At 46.3% G+C, this 23,386-nt stretch overlaps 1 protein-coding gene across 8 annotated transcripts in view; it reads left to right on the forward strand.

The window, feature by feature from the left end:
* Positions 1-23,386, forward strand: part of birc6 (baculoviral IAP repeat containing 6) — a 139,704-nt gene that overhangs the window by 103,710 nt on the left and 12,608 nt on the right. For all 8 annotated transcript variants that reach the window (XM_083987807.1, XM_083987812.1, XM_083987811.1 and 5 more), the window contains exons 67-71: positions 380-490; positions 1,757-1,974; positions 11,695-11,856; positions 15,012-15,089; positions 20,200-20,388. In XM_083987807.1, the coding sequence (XP_083843933.1) occupies positions 380-490; positions 1,757-1,974; positions 11,695-11,856; positions 15,012-15,089; positions 20,200-20,388 (758 nt within the window). The remainder of the gene's footprint in view (positions 1-379; positions 491-1,756; positions 1,975-11,694; positions 11,857-15,011; positions 15,090-20,199; positions 20,389-23,386) is intronic.

Consider the following 23,386-nt stretch of genomic DNA (forward strand, 5'->3'; position numbering starts at 1 on the left):
GCTTTTCGATTCTCAAACAATAGGTCAGCTTTTCCATTTTGAATCATTTTCCTTATTTTGATACCTAGTCCGAAGTCTGTCTATTTGTCAGCTTTTATCTCATTTACCCTCTGCCCTGACCCAGTGTGATGTGTTCAGTGACCCCAGATCAGTGTTCAGATCTCAAATGTTTTATGTAAATGTTTACCATTATAGAATTAGTAGGGATGTGACACACTTCATCTGAAACATGCTTATTGAAACATGAGTCAACAGATCGGTTTGTAGAGGAAGTGTTAAAAATATGAAACCTGATTCATAGAAAAGTAAATATTAAGGTTTTGTCTGTCTACATGCCTGCTCTATTTTTTTACTCTGCTCTTCCTCATCTTCTCTCCAGAGAGGAAGCTGGTGGAGTCTTCTCGGAAGGTGTCGAGCCGGCCCAAGCCCCTCTCCATCCTCCGCTCTCTAGAAGAAAAATATGTAGCCGCCATGAAGAAGCTGCAGTTTGGTAGGTCTATCGTACAGCATGTAACACACTTCTCTGTCCGATAATACCCACAATGCCTTGATGCCAGAACCCTGAAAGGAACCTCTCAGCCCTTTTGTCCTGTCCATCACCCTCCATTGAGCCGTGTCATGATTAATTACTCTGGTTTTGCTGCGTAACAATTGATTTAGTGAGCAGCTTGATGTCTGAGCTAATCAGAAGTGACATGAGTGTAAACAGTGTAGTTTCACTTAACAGAGTGGAAAAACTGATGGCAAGATTAGTGTCTTGGTAGTGAATCACCATGGAACAGTCAGATATATATTATCTAATATCTGAGCCTCTCTCTGCTCTAAGTAACAAAGTGTTTATCAGAAGGTAGGAAGACAAACTGTGTATTTCCTGACGTCTTCCTATCTGATGTTTCCTAGAAGAAAAATAATGAGATTGAATGGTCAGGACATTACATAACCAGCACCCAGCAGATGGCAAGGACATGGACAGGCCCTGTTGAAAACTGTGTGCACAAGCAAATACGTTGGCTCATAAATTTAATATGGCTTCAATGGCTGTTGAGACCCATCTTGTACTCAGTGTACTGTCCACCTGAGGCAGCGCTACAGTAGAGCTCACAGTGTCTAATGACCATGTGAGGCTGCTGCTGCTGGAAGCCCCAAGAAGCTGCTGCACTGGCCAAATGTTGTTTTTTATCATTATTGTAATAATGATAAAAATGTATCATAATTTAAAATTTAAAATAATTTAAAATTTAAAAATGTATCGTAATGACAAACATTAAACAAACATAAAGACATGACATAGCACAAGACAGGAAAGACCTAACACAGCAGTCAAGAAAGTAAATGCATTGAGATAAATTGTGATAAGGAGCAAAACAAGAAGAGAAAGAATAAGTAAATGGACGAGAAGATAAAAAATAAACATCAGTAGTCAATCGGTCAATCAATTTTTCCCTTTCCCTTTGGCCAAACGTTTGTTCATGCTGGTGGACCCATACTATTTTTTTATATACTAAGGTTCTGGTCCAGCATGGACAAAAAAAAACAGAAACCCCGCTGATCTGTGTCCTTAAATTAAAGGACAGCTCTCAGAACAGTCAGTTCAAACTGTAGTTCATATATAATTCACTATAAATGTTTACGGAGATCTGATCAATATTTCAATGGAGAGTTTTCTAGAAATCATGCATGCAGTTAGGTGTGGTCGCCCCTGACGACACCTTCAGATGTCATTCCGGTAATGATTGCTTGTCTTCTCTCTGTCCAGACACCTTTGAAATGGTCTCGGAGGACGAGGACGGGAAGCTCATGTTCAAGGTCAACTACCATTACATGTCTCAGGTGAAGAACGCCAGCGACACCAACAGCGCAGCGCGGTCCCGCCGCCTGGCCCAGGAGGCCGTTACCCTGTCCACCTCTCTGCCCCTGTCATCCTCATCCAGCGTCTTCGTCCGCTGCGACGAGGAGAGACTGGACATCATGAAGGTAAAGTTCCACTCGGAGTTGTTCTGTTCCGTGTGAGGCGTGTGAATGATAAAACCACAGAGGAGGGTTTCTGTCTCTGTAGCACCCGGGACGTCACCACACCTGCTTCTCAGGTCAGCAACAGGTCAAGGTTACTAGGCAACAGGATCTGTGCCCTTTGAGACAGTGACTGCGTTTACATGGACTTAAGTATCCCGGTTTTGATGGGTATCCCAATTTTGATCAAATTTGGGATATGGTGTTTACATGAACTTAAGAAACCTGGTTATTCAGTTTCCCTGTATACATGATAAATACAGTATCCTGGTTTCTGATTACTGCGTGTTTCATGTTTCATTGTTTACAACAGGAAGAGCAACTACTTGGAAATATGTACAAATGGAGGGGTGGCGCCGTCTTATAATGTTACAGAAAACTTTAGGTTATTTACATAACCCCGGTTCTCTGAGTAATATGAGTGAGATGTCTCACTATGGGATGCACGCCTCGCTGCAGCCCTCAGAAGCATTTATCTCATTACGCCAATCCTGATTGGCTGGTGAAAGTGTCCGTCCGCCACAGGTAGTCCCACCTACCTTAAATAGCTCATGCGGACGGCACCACCCTCATTCAAGATAAGCACCTCTTCTCACTCGCCCAAGCAAGAAGGGTAGTCTGGTGAGACATCTCACTCATATTACTCAGAGAACCGGGGTTATGTAAATAACCTAAAGTTCTCTTTCATAATATTTCGTTCGATGTCTCACTATGGGATATGGTTGCTCCCGTATTGCCAGACAAGCTTATCGAGCGTCCACCAACCCACAGGGAAAAAGGTACTCTGTTCCAATCAGGACAGCAAAACCGCGCGTGCCACGCACGGAGCGGAGACGTCCAGCATATAAAAACGGACAAAAGTGAGAGGCGAGGACCAACTCGCTGCAGCACAGATGTCCTGAACAGAAACTCCCCTGAATAAGGCCCAGGATGCGGCCAAGCCCCGAGTCGAGTGCGCCCGCAGACCCGCAGGTGCCTGCAAACCCTGACTCGTATAAGCCAAAGCAATCGCCTCCACGACCCAGTGGGACAGGCGCTGCTTTGTGACCGGTTTCCCCTTATGAGGATTAGCCCAGGAGACAAACAGCTGATCGCTCCTCCTGAAACCCTTAGTCCTGTCCATGTAAGTGCGCACCGCACGGACTGGACATAACGCATGTGACCGCTGCTCTCCAGGTGAGGCAGCAAAGGCCACAAGGTCAATAGGAGAACATGAGCCCACTACCTTAGGCACAAAGGCCGGGTTGGGCTTCAAAATCATCCTCACATCCCCTGGGAAAAGCTGAGTGCATGATGGATGCACCGAAAGCGCATGGATGTCACTAACCCGTTTAGCCGAAGCCAGAGCCAGTAACAACACTGTCTTGAGAGACAGGTGTTTCAAGCCTGCTCCCCCCAGCGGCTCAAAAGGAGGACCCTTGAGCCCCTCCAGAACCACAGCCAGATCCCATGGTGGCACCAGCGGTCTGGACACGGGGAGAAGCCTGCGCGCTCCCTTCATAAAACGGCAAACCAGCGGGTGCTGGCTCGCTGTTTGTTTCCCAAACCCCACGTGACAGGCGGCTATAGCTGCCAAGTACACTTTAACTGTGGAGAAGGCTTTTCGTTTGTCAATCAGGTCCTGTAAGAATGACAATATCACACCCACTGGACACTGAAAAGGAACGTGGCCATTTCTGTGGCACCAGTCCTCAAACACTCTCCACTTACAGTCATACAGAGACCTAGTGGAAGAGGCTCGAGCACTTTGTATAGTGGAAATCACACGCTGTGGGAGTCCCACAGCTGACAAATTGAACCACTCAGGGGCCAAACCCACAGCGCCAGGCGTTCTGGGTGCGGGTGGAAAACCGTCCCTCCCCCCTGCGATAACAGGTCCCTGCGCAGCGGGAGCTGCCAAGGTTGCGCGCACAGTAACCGATATATCACCGCCAGCCAATGCATCGCAGGCCAATGCGGAGCTATCAGAATCAGCGCGTGGCCGTGGTCCCTCACTCTGGATAGAGTGGGGGGTATCAGGGCCAGGGGAGGGAACGCGTAAAGAAGCTCGTGCGGCCAGACGTGCGCTAGTGCGTCTATGCCGAGGGGAGCATCCAGGTTGCGCAGAGAGTAAAACAGCGCGCACTGCGCGTTTCCTCTTGACGCGAACAGATCCACCGCGGCCCGACCATAACGGGCCCATATCTGTTCCACAATCTCCGGGTGCAGAGTCCACTCCCCGTATACCGGCGCGCCCCTGGACAACAGGTCCGCGCCCGTGTTCAGAGCTCCCGGGACGTGCGTCGCCCTCAGGGAGAGGAGACGACCGCAGCTCCACAGGATCAGTCTGCGTGCCAGCATGTGCAACTGACGAGAGCGCAACCCCCCTTGGCGGTTGATGTACGCTACCGTCGTCGTATTGTCCGTCCTCACCAGGACATGATGGCCCATGAGAGACGGAAGGAAGTGTTTCAGGGAGAGGAACACCGCTGAAAATTCCAGAAAATTTATGTGAGACCGCTGGAGGTCCACACTCCAGCGGCCCCTCACTGACCGGCCCTCGTGAATTCCGCCCCACCCTGTCAGGCTGGCGTCCGTAGTGACCACCTTCCTGGACAGGACAGAGCCCATGGGCACCCCGCGGGTCAGAAACGACGGGGCTCGCCAGTGGCGCAGTGCCCTGACGCACCCCGGCGTAACCAACACTCTCCGTGCGCCATGACGCACGGGATCCAGCCCGCATGAGGCCACCCAGAGCTGGAATTCCCTCATGTGGAGGCGACCGAGACGAACCACGAGAATGGCTGACGCCATCAGTCCGAGTAATCGAAGACACAATCTGAATTGAACAGATTTGCCTGGATGGAAAAGCGCGAGACATGCTCTGAAAGCTCTCACTCGCTCCGCCGAGAGGCGCGCCGTGAAAATCACCGAGTCCAGGGATAATCCCAGAAAGATTATGTCCTGTGTCGGGCACAGCATGCTCTTTTCCGCGTTTATCACAAAACCCAGGTCTAATAGGTGCCGTGTGAGAATACGCGTATGCGCCATGGCCTCCTGCCTCGATTGTGCCAAAAGCAGCCAATCGTCCAGATATGTGGCCAAGCGAATGCCCTGCTGTCTCAGCGGGGCTATCGCCGCTTCCGTGCACCGGACGAACACCCTCGGGCTTAAAGACAGACCGAATGGGAGCACGCGGTACTCGTAGCACGTCCCCTGGAAAGCGAACCTCAGATACTTTCTGTGGGGAGGATATATTGGAATGTGGAAATACGCGTCTTTCAGATCGACAGAAGTGAACCAATCGTTCTGTCGCACCAGGCGCAGCAGGGATGCGTGTGTGAGCATCCTGAACTTGTATTTCCTGAGAAATTTGTTCAGAGCACGTAGATCCAGGATAGGGCGAATACCACTCCCCCCCCGTTTTGGGACCAGAAAGTACCTGGAGTAAAAACCGCTCTGACACTGTGCGGGAGGAACGACACAGATTGCTCCTTTGTTTAACAGTGAGAGGATTTCCTCTTGCAAAACACGAGCTGACTCTCCCTGAGCCTGGGAGTGTATTATGCCGGCGAATCGAGGGGGAACAGCGGCAAACTGCAGCCTGTAACCCCTCAAAATCGTCTTCAACACCCAGGGCGAAGCTGCGAGCGCAGCCCACCTCTGCCACCTGCGGCAGAGAGGCGAGACGCGCTGCAGCTCTTCCACCATGAGAGGTCCCAACCGCGGTGCGGTGGCGCCCTCTCGTGGTGGAAAACTGACATGGCCTCTGGGCGGTGCTGTGCACTTTGGCCCGGGAGGACAACGCAGTGACGGGGACCTCACTGCCCTCACCCCGGGAAAAGCCGTGGCTTTCCCCGGGGGTGGGACAGCAGGTGCCGCCACCGCGCTGTTTATTTTTATAGTTTTGGCTTTTATTAGCTGCGCCCTCGGCACTCGGCCTGGATGCGACAGCGGGACACATTTTATTTTCTTTATGAAAACTTGTGTGTGTGTGCGTGCTTGTGGACATGGGAGAGGGGCAACCGCTGAACCCTCTGCCGTCAGATGTCCGTCTCTCCCGGTCTGCTCTGGCACGGTCCGTGGCAGCTGGGAGATGGGGGCGTGGGGGGCCCCGGAGTGCACGCTCGGAAGCCAAACAGGTGGAGCTGGAGAACGGGGAACTTCCAGCTGCATCACCGGTGACGAGAGGGGCGGTCAGGCCGCTCTCTTCTTCTTCCTGGCCTGGTGGCTGGTAGCTTGCGCGGGCTGTGCCGGCGGAGCTGTAGCTGGGGCCGAGGGCTTCTTGAACCAGCCGGGCCGACCGGGCACGGGCGGCGGGGCGGGCTGAGGCTTCGGATGTTTCGGTATTTTGAACTGCGAAACCTGGGAAGCAGCCTGCGCGAAGGATTTACGCTGCGCAGGTGGAGAGGGAGCTGGGGGCTTGCGAGGGAGGCAGAGCTTGAGAGCTTCGTCTTCCTTCTTTTTGGCTTCACACCGTTGTTGCATCGATGCTAGGGCGGAACCAAAAATCCCCTCCGGGACAATGGGCATGTCCAGGACGTCGTCCTTCTCTCTGTCTGACAGGCTGGCGAGGTTGAGCCACCGCGCTCGCTCCTGCAGAACCATGGTCCCCATCGCTCTTCCCGTGGCCTGGACCGCGCAGCGTTGGACACGGAGACACAGGTCGGTGATGACCGGTATCTCCTCCCACGCAGCTGGGTCCTGAGTTTGCACAACATCCTCGCACAACTCAGCCTGGTAAGCCGTGAGCAGCGAGAGGACATTGAGCGCTCTGGCCGAGAGCGCCGCCGCCTTGTACGCCTTCTCAGTCAGGGCTGACTGAAAGCGGTCGGACTTGGACGGCAGGCTGGGGCTCCGGGAGGACACCGCTGACAGCTGGGGGTGAAGGTGAGCTGCAACAAGTGGCTCCATCGGAGGCATGCGGAGCAGACCCAGGCTCTCCATCGCCTCACAGTCGAGGGACGAGGCCCCGGGAACCGGGCTCCGGCTGCTGTAGGGGCGGTCTCTCCATGAGCGCGCCACCTCCTCCAGCAGCTCCGGGAAGACGGGGAGAAGTTGCTTCGTCGCGCTCTTGGCCAAGGGCAATTTCTTCCCCTCGTAGCGTGATCTGGTGGTCTCAGCTACGACAGCGGGCCAGGGGATGCCCAGCCGGGCAGCAGCGCGTTTGCACACGTCGAGCATGTCCGAGCTGGGGGAGGGAGAAGCTGGTGTGCTACTCTCGTCTCCATCCCGAGAGTCGACGGAAGCCGCGGGCTTTGCAGCCCGAGCCGGCGTGATGAAGATGTCATCCTCTTCTTCATCCTCTGATATGAGGAGATCCAAGGCGCCATCATCATCTTCCCCATAGTCCAAATCCAGGACGTCTTCCTCCAGCGGGGGAACCGCGGCTAGCTCGAGCTGGGAGCCCCAGCTGGCGCTAGCCTCCGGTGTCGCCACCGCAGCGACCCCCACCTCCTCTCCGCCCTCGACGGCGGCGCCGTCGGAAGAGAGATAGGGGTCATGTCCAGACAGGCTAGCCTGGCGGGCTAGTCGTCTGCGGAGACTCTTGATGGTGAACACCGCACAGTGTTGACACGAGCCGGGGACCTCGATAGCCGCCCGGGCGTGTTCCAGCCCAAGACAGCACGAGCAGACCTGGTGTGGATCCATGCTCGATATCTTATTCCCGCAGCGACAGAGTCTGGCTCCGGAGTCTCCGTGCCCTCTGGTGTGAGGGGTTTTATCCTCCATTCCGTGCGAGCTGGTGTGCAGGCAGGGAGCCGAGGCAGTTAGCTGGTGTGCTAACCGTGAAGAAGCCGAGAATTAGCTGGTGTGCTAATGCCCGGTGCTCGAGTAGCCGTGGTGGGGCGTCGAGAGCAGTGCTGACCAAGCCGTGGAGGGCAGGAAAGCACTGGGTTCGATCTGGTGTGACCGACGAAGCAGAAAAATGTCCTAAGCTAGTAGCGCCCAGCGACAGAAGCTAAATAAGATCCGTCTATGGACAGTTAAGCTAGCTAGCCCTGGACGCGAGATATGCTCCGAGTGAGAAGAGGTGTTTGAATGAGGGTGGTGCCGTCCGCATGAGCTATTTAAGGTAGGTGGGACTACCTGTGGCGGACGGACACTTTCACCAGCCAATCAGGATTGGCGTAATGAGATAAATGCTTCTGAGGGCTGCAGCGAGGCGTGCATCCCATAGTGAGACATCGAACGAAATATTATGAAAGAGAACCTGCATATGTTTTTTCTCCTCATGTTCTAACACTAGAGAACTTGTTCTTCTTACCACCAAACGAGGCTGCTCTCTCTCTGTCAGCTGATTTTTAAATACCATGAATGGAAAGCATAAGAAACATCCAGATCTGAATGTTTCTTATGCTTTCCATTCATATTGCTGTTATTTCAAGCAAAGATGCAATTAACGATTGCCATTAACTCACGATTAAAAATTTTAATCGTTTGACAGCCCTATCCAATACACACATGAAGCTTCACTTTTCATTCAAACAAACTAATACGACTGCCACAATTGTTAGATTTCATCAATGAGACCAGCATATATCTCCTAAAAAGAATTTAACCAGCCGTGTTTGTGATTTTAATATAGAAATTATAATCTTGATTATGAGATAGAGGTTTTTGGCAGTGTGAGACAGCTGTGAGGGGCCACTCCTTCATAGAGTGCATCCTCTGAGGGATGGGGCCCCTGATTTGGGACACAGTTGAAGACACACAGCCAAGAGAAGCAGGTCGTCACAGTTTGCCCCCAAACTGCTCAGATATTCATTCCTGGTGCTGATGACTGTCATGATGTCATCAGACTGAGTGTAGTAGCTGTGTCTGGTTTGTCTCCTGTGATGAACACAAAGCACTGGTTGGAGGAGTGAATGAGCACTCGTACGTTTGTGTCCTCGTTGCTGCTCTCGTTGTAGTGTGTTACTGCCATATGGCCTGTTGTCGACGCCTCTTACTCATTCCTCCAGTGACATTTAATAAATGGCTCTCACCCACAAGTTGACTAATGGCAGAATCTCCTGCTAAATGTCAAAATCCTCATCTGATTAGCTGAGTGCTGGCAAAAGAACACACAGTGAAAAGCAGTGGTTCACCAGCAACAAAGTCAGAGTCACAGCAGAACAACAGAAACATGTGACTGCGAACAAACTCCAGTGTGATGACTGCAGGTTGTGATGTTCATTATTAGATCAGAAACATGGAGACTGGAACTGTGAGCAACCAGACCAGCCGTGCTCCATCCAGACCTGATCTGTTCACAGACTGGGGCAGAAGAGGAACGATCTCCGCCCAGCGCTGTCACAGCACTACACACTAACACGTTCACAGTTTAACACAATTAGGTTTTTCCCAAGAACAGCTCCAACAGAGTGAGACAGGGGTTGTTGAGGTGGAAATCTTCTCAGTGAGGGGTCGCTACGTCTTTGTACCTCAGCCTGTATCCTCACATTAGTGCTGATTAGGTCCCCGTCTGCTCCGTTTATCCACACCAACTCCACCTGACTTTGGGCTGCAAAGGTGTTGGGTCTGAATGTCCATGTCAAAATAAACTTACCGTAAAATTCTGAATATAAGTCGCACTGGCATATAAGTCGCAGTCTACTTTTGAGGGTCTCAAACTGGGAAAACCATTTTTTTTTCCGTGTCTTGCCTCACTCCCTAGTCCATGACAAGCAGATAGACACCATCCTTTCGACTGTGCGTGCAGTAACAAGGGAGATACGGGCAGAGCTGGTGCACCGCTAATTAGCTTAGCTCAATCGCTGGAAGTGTATAGGTAGTGTTAGCCTGCCTCCTACCTGAGCCGAAATCAGCAGTCAGAAGCTGATTTTATTTTAGCTCTAAACTCTGTAAATATATCACTTTATCGACATTTCAAACATTTTTAGGTGAGAAAGTAGCCGTTTAGATCAGCAGTGTGTCGTTAATTTGTCTAAATACCAGCTGTTTATAATTTTGTTCGGACGAATTCGGCGCTATTCAAGCTAGCCAGCAACCAACGCACTTCCGGTTACTTTAACAAAATAAAACACCCATTGCCCTTTACATACAGAAAACCATGACAGATGATAGAATGTGTGCTTTTACTTTGAAATAGGAAGCTAACCTACCCTCGATGTAGCTAGCTTGAACCAAAATAAACTGTCTTTGCTTGAACGTTTTGACCGATCTCGTCTCGTTACTGGCATTTGACCGCTCAAGATGCCTTACGGGAGAGTTTTGTCAGCTCTGAGACGAACATCGGCCTGCCGGTTTCCGTTTAGAGTTGCTGATGAGTTTCTCTGATGACAGGCAGGCAGGCTAACACTACCTATGCACTTCCAGCGTTTGAGCTAAGCTAATTAGCAGTGCGCCAGCTCTGCCCGTATCTCCCTTGTTACTGCACACACAGTCGAAAGGATGGTGTCTATCTGCTGGTAACGGACTCGGGAGTGAGGCAAGACATGAAAAAAAAAATGTTAGCGTATCCCTTTAAGGTGTTCACAGGTGTATAAGTGCCCAGGAAGAGATGTCAGGATGACATGGTAAGGATGAGATGAGACCCCCAGTAAGACAGGGGGGGTCACAATTCCTGCAGAATCAGCTCCACCGTTGTCAGACTATAACACAGCAGCGCCAAATCAGATCTGTGTGAGGGATCTCTGACCCCATGTTTCTGCAGTATTCTGTGAGATCATACTACAGCTTAGTGTGATGTTTCAGAGCTTTGTTATCTTGTGATAACATAAAGTTCTATGCAGGGTTCTAGTCTCTGGTAAGACTTCTAGGGTCTTACCTCCTTAGTGTCCAACATCACAGCTCACTGATGCTGCTGTGGTCCTGTTTATCTAGATTCTTGGAAGGGATCATCCACAGTCTTCTGGTTGGTGGGCGGAGCTGCATCATGCTCCTTCCAGCTCTGTCTCCTCTTAAAGTCGTATCAAATTTCACTCGGTACAAAGACAAAAAGGATGCAAGCCTTGTGCCCATTGCACTTTGTCTACACTTGTACCACTTAAGTGTTGAGTCATGTTCCTTGTGCAGATGAGTTGTGCTGAAGAAACAGTCAGTGTATGAGGCTGTCACTGAGGTGACACTCGATTTGTAAGAGAGCAGGAGGAAGACGGAGGGAAAGGTAGAGGCCAAAGAGGGGAAAGTCTGTGTCTTTATGGAAACTTCTTCGCTCACGGATCATACAGTCACCGTCCGTCTGTCCAAAGACTCATAAACACAGTATCTGCTTTCTGTCTGTTCCCCAGGTTTCATTTCCTCACTCTTTCTGAATAGAACAGTTTCCTGCAGCCAAATCCTAAACCTTAAAATCCTTGAAGCGTCTTCAGTTATTTTTGCTCTGAGGTTTTAAGTTGGCTGCCGGTGGGAACGATACAACAGGAGATTTAGATGATTAGTTTGTATGTGTTCAGGGCCGTGTTTAAATTGCTTGTGTTTCTTTGACTAATGAGCAGATCTCCTTTAGTGAGGAAATGAATTAGATTTAGCTCAATGTGCGTGTAGAGATAACTGATAATTTCACCCTTTAGTCTGTTTTGCTAATTACACCGTTGCAGCAAATGAAACCCTAAAACAAAGTCAGCACCATTTCTCCATGAATACTGTGCCCTTTGCTCTCTGTTTAATTCATATTTACTGATATGTGTGGGTCCACCTCTCTTTAATTAACCCTTTCAGCTGTGATTAATCGCCGCCCTTCCTCCTGTGTGTTCCCAGGTTCTCATCACGGGTCCGGCCGACACGCCGTACGCCAACGGCTGCTTCGAGTTCGACGTGTATTTTCCCCAGGACTATCCCAACTCTCCTCCACTGGTCAACCTGGAGACGACCGGAGGACACAGCGTACGCTTTAACCCCAACCTCTACAATGACGGCAAAGTGAGTCTGTTTATGTTGATGTCGTCCATATTGGAGGATTTTGTCCTTTTAAAGGGAAAGTTCAACATTCTGGCAAATTCGGCTATTGCCATAATCCCTATAGTCTTAGCAGTAGGTTCATTACCTTTAATTGTCGGTGCAAGCTGTCTTTAGATTGGCGGGACAGAGACGTGAGCTGCTCAGCTAACGCTACGGAGGCTAATGGTATTTCTACATGGATTGTGTATTTAAGGGCTGCCCGGCTGACCCAAAAAAATCAAAGCTTCGAAGCTTCATTTGTTGCCATGGTAATCAATCATGAAGACTGTGATTTTTTTCTTTCGCATCGCCCCCCCATCACGGTCGATTTTATGTCCACAAATAATCGGTTATCTAAATATGGTAATCAAGACAGCCCTAGTATTTAATGAGTTTGATGAGGGAAAGGCGAAAATATATACACAGAGCTCACGTCTCTGCCCCACTGATCTAAAAACAGCTTGCACCGACAACTAAAGATTATGAGCCTACTCCTAAAACTATAGGGATTATGGCAATAGGCAAATTTGCCAAAATGTTAAAAATATCCCTTTAACAATGGGCAATCAAGAATATCACAGCTCCTCCTCTTATAACTCACAATTGAAGAATACATTACCTACCAGACACCAAAACTGTTATATCCAATAACAGAGGTATCAGTAGAAGCAGTTTTATTTTTCATATGTGGCCTCAAAAATCAAATCTGCCAAACCATGCCTCTGACAGATAATTCCCCATCAGCTCCCAAAGCTCAGCACTGTCTGAATTCTAATGAGAGCGAATGAGAAACCAGAAAAATGAAACTGTCAGTAGTTCTGATTGTAATAACCATTCAGTGGAAAATGACTTTAAGATGGTCATTTTCACAAGATGTCTGTCAGAATCATCCATCCATCCATCACATATTCATCTAATTGCTAAGGTAGAGAGGCTTTTTCCACCCCATCAGTTGTTGCTGTCATCTGTATACAGTTTATTCATTATGGACCATATCTCAGATGTCAGTGGAATCACTATTCAGTTACATTATTTAATAGAAAATAACAACCTTATAATAAAGTAAAATTAGCCCAAATCATGATGAAAATAGAATATAACTTTTGTTATCCTGAAAGAATATGATTTTCTGAACGTAACAAAAAGACATATCTACTTTCAATGTGTAAAAAAGAAAGCAAGCTACTCCACTGGCTTCACAGTGAAGGGGATAAGAAGACAGTGGATAACCTTCCTGGTCGTCCATCAGTCACTCATTATGGTGTGAGGTGTCAAATTAACCCAGAATATGTGAGACCTTCCTCAGGTCTGTCAGAGTTTGATTTAAAGTTGACATTTGGACGCGACGCCCTCGGGCCACCGCCCTCACACGTGTTTGAATATGTATAGCTTCTGTCCAGTGAGCAGCTGGGGTCAAGGTGATGATGATTACAGAGTCTGCTGCAGCTCATTAGGCAGCCACTGACACTCCACACATTTCCATAATGATCCATAAGAAAGAGCTGGGACTTCCCTCATCAGTGTAGGAGCTGGAGGGAAGCCGCCCCTCTGCTGATGAGGGTTAGGGAACCAGAACCAGAACCACCGGCTGTAGGCTGGAAAGAGAAAGGTAGATGCTTCATAACAGTCATTTTGCTGTGGAGGGGAGGTCAGGTTGTCCAGATATGGGGGAATAGTTTTTTTTCTGATGAAGCTTTAAAGGGATAGTTCAACATTTTGGCAAACTGGCCCATTGCCATAATCGCTATAGTCATAGCAGTAGGTTCCTAACCTTTAATTATCGGTGCAAGCTATTTTTAGAACGGTGGAGCAGAGCCGTGAGCTGCTCAGAGCTACGCTACGGAGGCTAATGGGATTTGTTGGTTTCCCTCAACAAACTCATCAAATACACAATCCAACACCTCCAAAACGCTCTGGTGGACAAGTTGTGATCTACACATTCACCACGCTATGAGATAATAATGGAACGTTACAAGATGGAGTTGTTTTTGAGGCAAATGCAGAGACTGCTTGCGGAAAAACTGTCCCTGAAGGCAACGCGCATCAGCGGTTTTGCATGAATTTACCTCAAAAACAACTCTGTCTTGTAGCGTTCTGTTATTATCTCATAGCGTGGTGAATGTGCAGGTCACAACTTGTCCACCAGAGTGTTTTGGAGTTGTTGGATTGTGTATTTGATGAGTTTGATGAGGGAAACCAAGAAATCCCATTAGCCTCCGTAGCATATTTGTGCAACAGACAAGATGTACCATGTTGATGAGTTATCTTTACTGTATGTTCAGCCTGGGCCAGAGAGGTGTTTCCTCCTGCTTCCAGTCTTTATCCTGACAGAAGCAGCTCTGTATGTAACACAAAGACACGAAAGTGACTTTTGCTAAGAAGACAGCAAATTGAGTTCTGCAGGAAAGAACCCTAAAACCTGTTAATACGTCTCATTTTCTCACGTCCTCTCTCCTCCTCCCAAACTCTGTGTGTGTCCCAGGTTAGATGACTGGAGAAATGTCAGACAGGCTGTAATAATCACTGTTTCCATCCCTGCAACAGAATGTGAATATTTCTTTATTTTCATAACTTAAAGAAAATGTCTCGGTACCAAAATATCTTTTGACTTTGCGTTGGTAGAAGCAGAAGAACTGCCATCTGTTCTCATATGCTTTTTATCTTTACCTGTCATTTTCATACTATGTGCAGTGGTAAGATCATCAAATCAAAAGATCTCAGCTTCTTCATCTTAACGACCTGTCAGTGGACTTGTCTTCACAGCCTCAAGTGTAAAAGACACTGGTGAAATGAATATTTGTATATGATGGAGGAAGCTGCAATAAATCTGGGATTTGAATGTTTCACTGTTTGAGCAACCAGGAGGACGTAGGTTGGTTTTTGCAAACTACTTGTGCTGTTATTACTTTAATGGAGGGGACAGTGTTTTTGTAGGAAACACTTTTAGATAGGTGATGATTCACCTTGTTCAACAGCATCAGCAGCTACATCATCCACCTGACCACCAAGCTGATTATATAAACACCTGAAGATGAAGCTCTACTGTATGTAATGGATGTGTCGTGTTTTAAAGGTACACTCCATTAACCTGAGCTGCTTTCTTTCTCTTCCCCTGTGTGTGTGTGTGTGTGTGTCAGGTTTGTTTAAGTATCCTCAACACATGGCACGGGAGACCAGAGGAGAAATGGAACCCACAGACCTCAAGCTTTTTACAGGTGAGGATCTATCATGGCGGCGTCACCTGTCTGAGTGGATCAGCGGGGCCGTAGTGAGCCTCTGTCACAGGCCGCACTTCATCAGCGGCCTGTCATCACACTGCCACCGGCGCTGTATTAATGGGCTTTGTGTTACGACAGCTGACATGAAGGATCCTTCTTTAAGTCAGGTTATTATTTTTGCTTCGGTGACAGTGTGTCAGTGTTAATCAAACCAAACACAAACCAATATCATTTGAACCTCCAGGTTATGCCTGCTCTCGCTCATCACTCATCTTGAAGTTAGGATCAGTTGACTTCAATTACATATTCAGCCTAGATGCTGTACTTTTCACTCTTAAAATCCTGTTAGTCCCGCTATTGCTTCTACATGCTCACAGCCACAAACATGACTCCAGAGTTTAAATGTTGCATCTTTAGGAGACAGGTTTTCTGACTTTTACTGCTCACATTTGCATGATTTAAAAAGAAAAGAAAAAAAATAAATTGGTTTTGAGCCAAACTTTGGGAACAGCGTCCCCGCACGTCCTTGTCTGTGTGTGTCCTGGTGCTCATCCTTCACACCTGCACTTAGAAACTAAAGCTCTAGACTGAAGAGCTTCTGTCAAACAGACTGTGGCTTTGCTGCTGATGTCTAAGCTGAATTAAACCTAAAGAAGAATAATGAGCAGATGATTCAAAGTTTTAGCTCTGAAGCTGTTGTCTGTCTAGAGCAGGATGTGGATGGGCAAGAGTTTTAGGATCAGGGCCCACAATGAGTTTTAAAATTTGATGGCCGAGCCAGTTTTAGATGGATGGGGAGTGTTTGTGTGAATTAACATTAATGACATGTAAAAGCCATCACCCAAAAGTAAAAGAAGACTTACATACAAATTACATTCAGTTTCAGTGGGAGTAGTGTTGTTGCTAGTGCAAGTTACAAGTGCCTAGCAAGAAAACTAGAGACTATGAGTTGATGAATGTTTCCGGTATTGGACGGCGAGCATGAAGGTGACAGAGGAGCAGCTGTAGTGGACGTGGTTTAAAAACAAAAAACGTCATGTTTACGTTGTTCTCTGATAAATTTGTCATAATTTCTAATCATGTAAGAGATTATTTCATGGATGAGTTAGAGTCACAGACTGCACATCTTGAAATCAGACTTCTGGGGGGGAGAGAGGAATAAACATAGAAACAAACGGGTTAAATGTACAAAATAAGGTGCAACTGTGGAATAGAACACTTCTCCAAAGCATGAATGGGACTGGGATGTATTAGTGTATAGTAAAGTAAAGGTACTTTATTTGTCACATATACAGCTAGTACAGTGAAATTCTTTCTCTGCATTTAACCCATCCCTGAGGAGCAGTGTGTTATAGTGTGATAACATGTCTGTCACAGCTGAAAATGTCCTGGAAAATGATTTCAAGAAAAGAGTGGGAGCCCTGTTTATGATCTTTGCTATAATTTGGGCAATTTTAATTTATCAATATTTGAAGAACTGTATTAAAAAGCCCAACAGGCCATTATGTATATGGCCCGCCGGCCTTAGTTTGCCCATGCCAGATCTAGAGGTTTGAGAACCCCCCCCCCCTCTCACAGGGGTGCTAAGTCACCATAGTAACCAGCTGCTGTGCAGTTGCTAGCCAGAAGTTGACAAAGCTGACTGTGATTGGCTAATTAGACGGATTCATTTAAGGCTAGTTTTCCTGTCAACAATCATGTCCCTCCCCCAGCAGGAGAGATCACAGCAGCAGCTACTGTAACACAGAGCTGATACCTGCAGGGTCGGGGGGGAGGGGGGGGGGGGTCACAAATAGAAACAGACTGTGACCACAACAGGGCTCCAGGCTGGGGGCATTTTGCCCCTAACATTTGAGAAAGTGCAAATGAATTCTTCATTTACTTGCACATACAGTATGCAATCAGTAAATTGTTTTGTTTTTTTAACATTGGAAGGGGAGAGACTAAAAGAATGTGGACTCTGTCATTACAGGTGACAGGTCAATGTGTGTGAGGATCATGAATGAAAAGGAAATGTGAATATTTGCTTTGCAAGTTGATTTACAGTGTGTGCCCCTACATTTTTTCAGTTAGGGGCCACTGTGCTTCTAGGAAAAAAAGTTGGTCTGAAGCCCTGCTAGAGAAGAAAACTGAAAATGTTCCTCTCTAGCCTGGAGCATGGCATCCATGAATTTCCAAAGGAATTTCACATGTTTGGTCAACATGTGAAATTCCTTTGGGAATTCCATCTTAAATGAGCTTTGGACCAGAGAAGGGTTCAGTGGATCTGGATCTAATTTATACACAGGTCCTCTTTGCATGATGGAGTTTCAACTATTACTTGTGGATGCAGCGATGAACTGAGACCAGAGAGACTAGACAGTGTTTTGGAAGCGTTAGTGAATCCATCCAGTACCAGTTTTCAGCACTGTGCCTTTCTTCAGAAAGACTCAGTCTCTCTAGGATGCTCCCTCTTAGCATTTCACTACTTTTACACTTTTGCAGTGCTCCCACATATCCACCTGTAAAAACAGCCAGCATCCAACAGCTGATCAACAAACACCAAGCAGCAGAAATTTCCTCAGAGAATATCTAGTTATTATTAGCAGGAAATATGGAACCTGGCCCAGTGGAAATGATGTGTCAGTGCCTGCCAAGAAACATGAGCCCAATCAGCCATTAAATGGACTGCACTTATATAGTCCTATCGACCACTCACAACACTTTACAACACATGGCACATTCACACACATCACATCAGTGCACACACTACAAGATGATGTGTGGTTCGGTGTCAGTGTCCTGCCCAAGGACACGTGGACATGTGGACTAGTGCAGGGAGCAGACCACTGTCCATCTGACCAGTGGACGACCTCGGCTAGTTCCTGAGCCACAGCCAGAGACCGGGTTGAGAAAGCATCAGACATTCACCTGAAATCTGTCAGTGTGCTCTACAAAAAGCCTTTTGGGCCCTAAGTCAAATCTGACAGGATGGAGTCATTGTTAATTTGCCTCATGTTAAAAATAGAGGTGTGTATTGGCAAGAATCTGCCGATACGATACGTATGACGATACAGGTTCAACCATATATTGCGATACTATAAACAAGACGATATATTGTCATTATTTTTCTCATCTTACAAATGCATCTGTGCAGATCCTGGTCTTGTTTCTGCTTTTGTCTAGATGTTTCTGAGAGTTATAGCGAGGTCTTTTACAATCCACAACGCCTGTTGTAGCTGCAGCTCAGTGGGAACTGCACAACCTGGAGGCTGAAATGCCCCGGACTTTGTGATTGGGAGACAGCAGTGGGTGGAGCAACAGGCCAAAACACAAAATCAAAACATTAACATGATTTGTGGGCTGCAAAGAATTTTAAATGTTAATATTCTGGCTGTCCTATTGTTGTCAGTTGGATCAGTATTTCAAATTAACACAATTCCTTAGTCTCTGGTGAAATATTGGGTGATTTTATCATTTTCTTGCCATATATTTTTTACATATAGCTCCTTTAAATGCAACACAGAAATGAACCATCACTGTGGATGTTCGCATGTAAAAAAAAAATCAATACAGTGCTTTTGAGTATCGATACAAGATTGCATAACGAAATATTGCAATGTATCGATTTTTTTCTCTAATTTCTCTAATTAAAAAAAGTCCCATGTACTGATGCACACATTTGCTCATAAGACTCTCATCAACTCCAGGCAAAATCTGAAGTCTTGCTAATTCTTTTCGGCCTGGGTTGTTGCAATGCTGCTCACTAATAATTGAATTTTAAACATAGAATCCAAATCCTTAACAGGCTAGACCGTGTGTATGTCCATAACTGTGCACAGGCTTTAGAGTAAACATTATTTGCTTGTTTTCCATGCACACATTTGCATATTTTCTATATATATCGATCCAACAGCACGTGTGCCAGAGCCCTCCTTTTTTTTTTTTTTATTCCCTCATTTGCAGGGTTGAAGAGTGCACAGAGATATCTCCATTGATAATCAGTCTAGTTAGCTGCTACGGATCAATAATGGAGAAAATGGGGGGTGGGTGAACACAGGACAGGAGTGGGCTGCAATCTATTGTTGGTCAGTCGGGGGGACATCGGCTCTGAGATGTAGAAACCTAGAAACCCGGTGTAAGACGAACAGATCACGTCAGTTGAAGTTCACTAGGATCCTTTTTTTTCAAGTTCATCCAGCTCTGGCGCGGCGGGGCGGGGGCCAGCAGGCAGGCCTCCAAGCCCAACGTCATCATTGTTGGTAATGTAGTGGCTGGGAGCAGACAGACGGATGCAGGACGGTGTCCTCGGTCTCCTTGAGACGGGCAGAGTCATTAATCGAGCTGTTAATAAAGATATATTGAAGGACGTATCTTTACGGGGCCAAAATATTCCGTGCCTTTGTCAGACTCTGTCCCAAGTGTCCGCCGCTGCCAAAGAGTTCCTCTTAGGGATGCACATTGTGAATTTTTTTTCTGACCGATAACCGACGCTTGTTAACCAATTATTAACCGATAACATTACAACGCTCGCAGCGCACGTGTGTATTTAACGGCAAAAAAAAATTTGATCGCTCCATTTTTATTTTTATTTTTACACACGTGCTGATGGACAGCTGATCAGCACCACATCCACAGTGCTCTGTCTCAGGTGATCGCGCTCATATGGAGGTTAGATCGTCCAATGTAGAACTGTTTTTATACAAAGTGCAGCCAAACACCAGACTGAAGGAGCAGCAGAGCTTTTTTTTTTTTGCAGCGCCGTTGTTACAGGTGATGCACATCTATGTCCTGTAGGCTACATTTATGATATTCCTTCTTCTAACTTTTTGCTGCGAAATATGACGGAAGGCAGTGGAAGTCTGCACGTGTCGACACGCCCCATGAGTTGACGACATAAGGAGCTAATTAAAACAAAATAAATAACCAATAGTTTTAATCAGCCAAAGTTGTTGTGATTGGTTAACAGTTAAACGGTTAATCATGTGCATCCCTAGTTTCTCTGGATACGGACACTGATGGGATGTCTGGGTATATAGAAAACCAAACCAGACTGCTCTCTGCTCCACTGAGGTTCTCATCCTTCCCTGTCCTAACCGGTCCTTTCCATTGGTCCCCTCCTCTGCAGGTGCTAGTGTCGGTGCAGTCCCTCATCCTGGTGGCTGAACCCTACTTCAACGAGCCGGGCTACGAGCGCTCCCGCGGGACTCCCAGCGGCACCCAGAGCTCACGGGAATACGACGGCAACATCCGGCAGGCCACCGTCAAGTGGGCCATGCTGGAGCAGATGCGCAACCCCTCACCGTGCTTTAAAGAGGTAGGAACACACTGCTGGTCTCAGAGCTTCACACAGGCATGAAGAATGTAAACACCTGTTTAGTTTAGTTTAGTTTAGTTTAGTTTAGTTTAGTTTAGTGTAGTTTAGTTTAGTTTATTATGGATCCCCATTAGTCACTGCCTCAGCAGCGACTATTCTTCCTGGGGTCCTACGTTACAATATAAAATTTAAAACACATATATAGTATATACAAGTGCTGTCAGTCGATTAAAATATTTAATGGTGATTAATCTCATGAATGTCATAGGATCCAGGGGCCCAGTGTGAATGTTGTGTTTACAAACTGCAACAAACAAACCTACAGACTCTACCTTTAAAGTAATCACATGATCTACGAGCCACACACGTCTGCCCTTTATCACGTAGCTCCACCTATCCCTGGTCCAGAAACCCCCGCCCCGCCCCTCCCTCCTGGCTGTTTGGGGACACTCTCTAATTATAAATTCCCCTCGTATTAATTCCTTGGTAGATGACATTGTCTGGAGGTTGGCCTATCACTCTTCGTCCCTCTCTTCCTCACACTTTTTCCTCTTTCCTGCCATCTTTTAAATGGTCTGGTCAGACAGATAGTGCCTTAGAAAATAACAGTCTTTCAACCCGCTCATCCAGAAAAGACTCATTCAGAAATGTCAAGAAACAGCAATAGAGGAAGGGGAGAGGCAGGGAGGAGAGTTGTCCAATCACCTTGACAGAATGACACCAGCAAAATACAGACTTGAGAGAAACATGAAAAGCTGTCTGAAGGTACATTTTGAACTCAGTGATTACATTAGTTAATCTTGAGAAGGGTTTCAGAAAACACATACACTCGATTCTGCAGGCCAATATTGAGAATTAAACTGAGATAATCCTCTGTGGAATAATCCCCACACTGGTGTTAATGTTGTTAGACAAGAGCCATCAAGAATAATCAAACATGCAACATAAGATATGATGCTTTTATCACATCACTCAAACTACAGGGAACTCAGCTCAGTGTTTTCTATTGAGTACTGGCCGATACCGATATCGATCCAATACGATATCAGCACGAATCATACATACTTTTATTACTTGTTTTGTAGTGTGGAATGTTAGAAAAGGCTTGATCAAGTGAAATTAGCTACTTGCTAATCCCGGTACATTTAAGTTGGGCTTCCTCTTTTCTCTTCCTTAAAAAGAGAAAAGAACTGATGTTATTAATGTACATTGTCCTTTTTAAATAAATTAATTAAATTAAATATTACTCAAACAGAAAACAATAGTCAGCAACAGTAGGTATGAGAAAAACTGACCCATTTATTATTAACCAATGAGTTACATAAATGTTTGACTTCAACATAAGATTATTACAGTTGAATAAAATAAAAATAAAATGAATAAAAAATAAATTAGAAGAGCCTGAAAAATAACCCCAATAAATCCAATAAAAACAAAAAGTTATATTTTTAAAGTGCAAAAAAGTAACCACTAGTATAAACACAAGCATATTCTACAATTGAATAGAACAAATAAAAAATGAAATAGAGGACCCTGAAAAATAACCTCAATAAATCCAATGAAAACAAATTATTCTTTTAAAGTGCAAACAATTCAAGTTCACTTAAGTTATTTTTTATTGTCAATAGTATATGGTGGGAACAACTGAGGGGAGGGACAAAAACAGCAACAACACAATGTGGTCATTGCTCTTAGTCTTCACTAAAAAAAATGTGTGTGAGTGTAAACAAAATAAACATATCGTTCTAATAACAAGAGCTGTTGAACTTCCCCGGTTTTGCACTCAGCTGCAACGTCTCTGTCCGATTTGAAGGAAAAATACAACTATGATGGGGTTTGAAGTTGAAACCAAAGTGTTGCACAGCAGGAGATGTGAGTGGATCCATGACATCACTGAGCCAGTCAGTGAAACGGACTGAGACAGTGAGTGGACGCAGCAGGACGCGCTGATTACACCCAGCTGAGCGCTCTCACACTTTATTCACACAGAAATTCAATTAAGCTGCTGAGAGGCTTCATGTGCTTTTCTCACCACTGGCCTTTTAGCACCTCTAAGTCCTCTGCTCAGACACACATCAGCTCCACAGCCTTTGATGATGAACAATGAGAATCAGATTTGTCCTGTTTGATCCAGTCCAGTTGAGATTCTTGCCTCAGTCACCTGATGTGAGGTTTCAGAAATGAAGGTAGTTCTAAGCAAAACCAACACTCTTCCAATAAGGTTTCAGTTAGAAACCAGAGCCGCTAACATCTGTGTCCTGGATCCTTTTTGATCATGTGATCGCTCACTAACACCTGGACTTCACTTGGACTCAAGGAGATACAGTGGCAAGAAAAAGTTAGTGAACCCATTGGAATGTCTTAGTTTTCTGCATTAACTGGCCATTTAATGTGATCTGATCTACATCTAAGTCACAAGTATAAACAAACACAATGTGCTTAACCTAATAGCACACAAACAATTATAATACTTCATGTCTTTATTGAACATATCCATTAAACAGATAGATAGTAGATTTACTTCAATGTTTAGGCTCATTGTCCTGCGTCTACTGAGTTTCAGCTGGTGGATCCACCCTGACATTATCCTGTAGGAAGCCTGGAGAAACTCTGGATGAGGTCAAACTGTCCAGGCCCTGAGGCAGCAGAGCCCCAAACCATGATGCTCCTCCACCAGACTTCACCTCTGACATGATGTTTACATGCTGCTATGCTGAGCCATTTTTACACCATACGGAGAAGAAACACAAAAAATAAATAAATCTTAGTTTCATCAGTCCACAAAACATTTTCCCATTAGGCCTGCAATGGGAAGCAAAAAGATTAATGCAGAAAACTAGATAATTCCAAAGGGTTCACATACTTTTGCTGCGTTCAAGACAACTCGGAAGTCGGAAAAAAACAAGCTCCGAGTTGTAAAAAATGAATTGAACGGCGTCGAACTCGGAAATTACAGGTCGGGAACTCGGGTATCATATCAGAGCTCCGACTTTCCGAC

Source organism: Trachurus trachurus, assembly GCF_905171665.1.
Source record: "Trachurus trachurus genome assembly, chromosome: 15".
NCBI classification, from domain to species: Eukaryota; Metazoa; Chordata; class Actinopteri; order Carangiformes; family Carangidae; genus Trachurus; species Trachurus trachurus.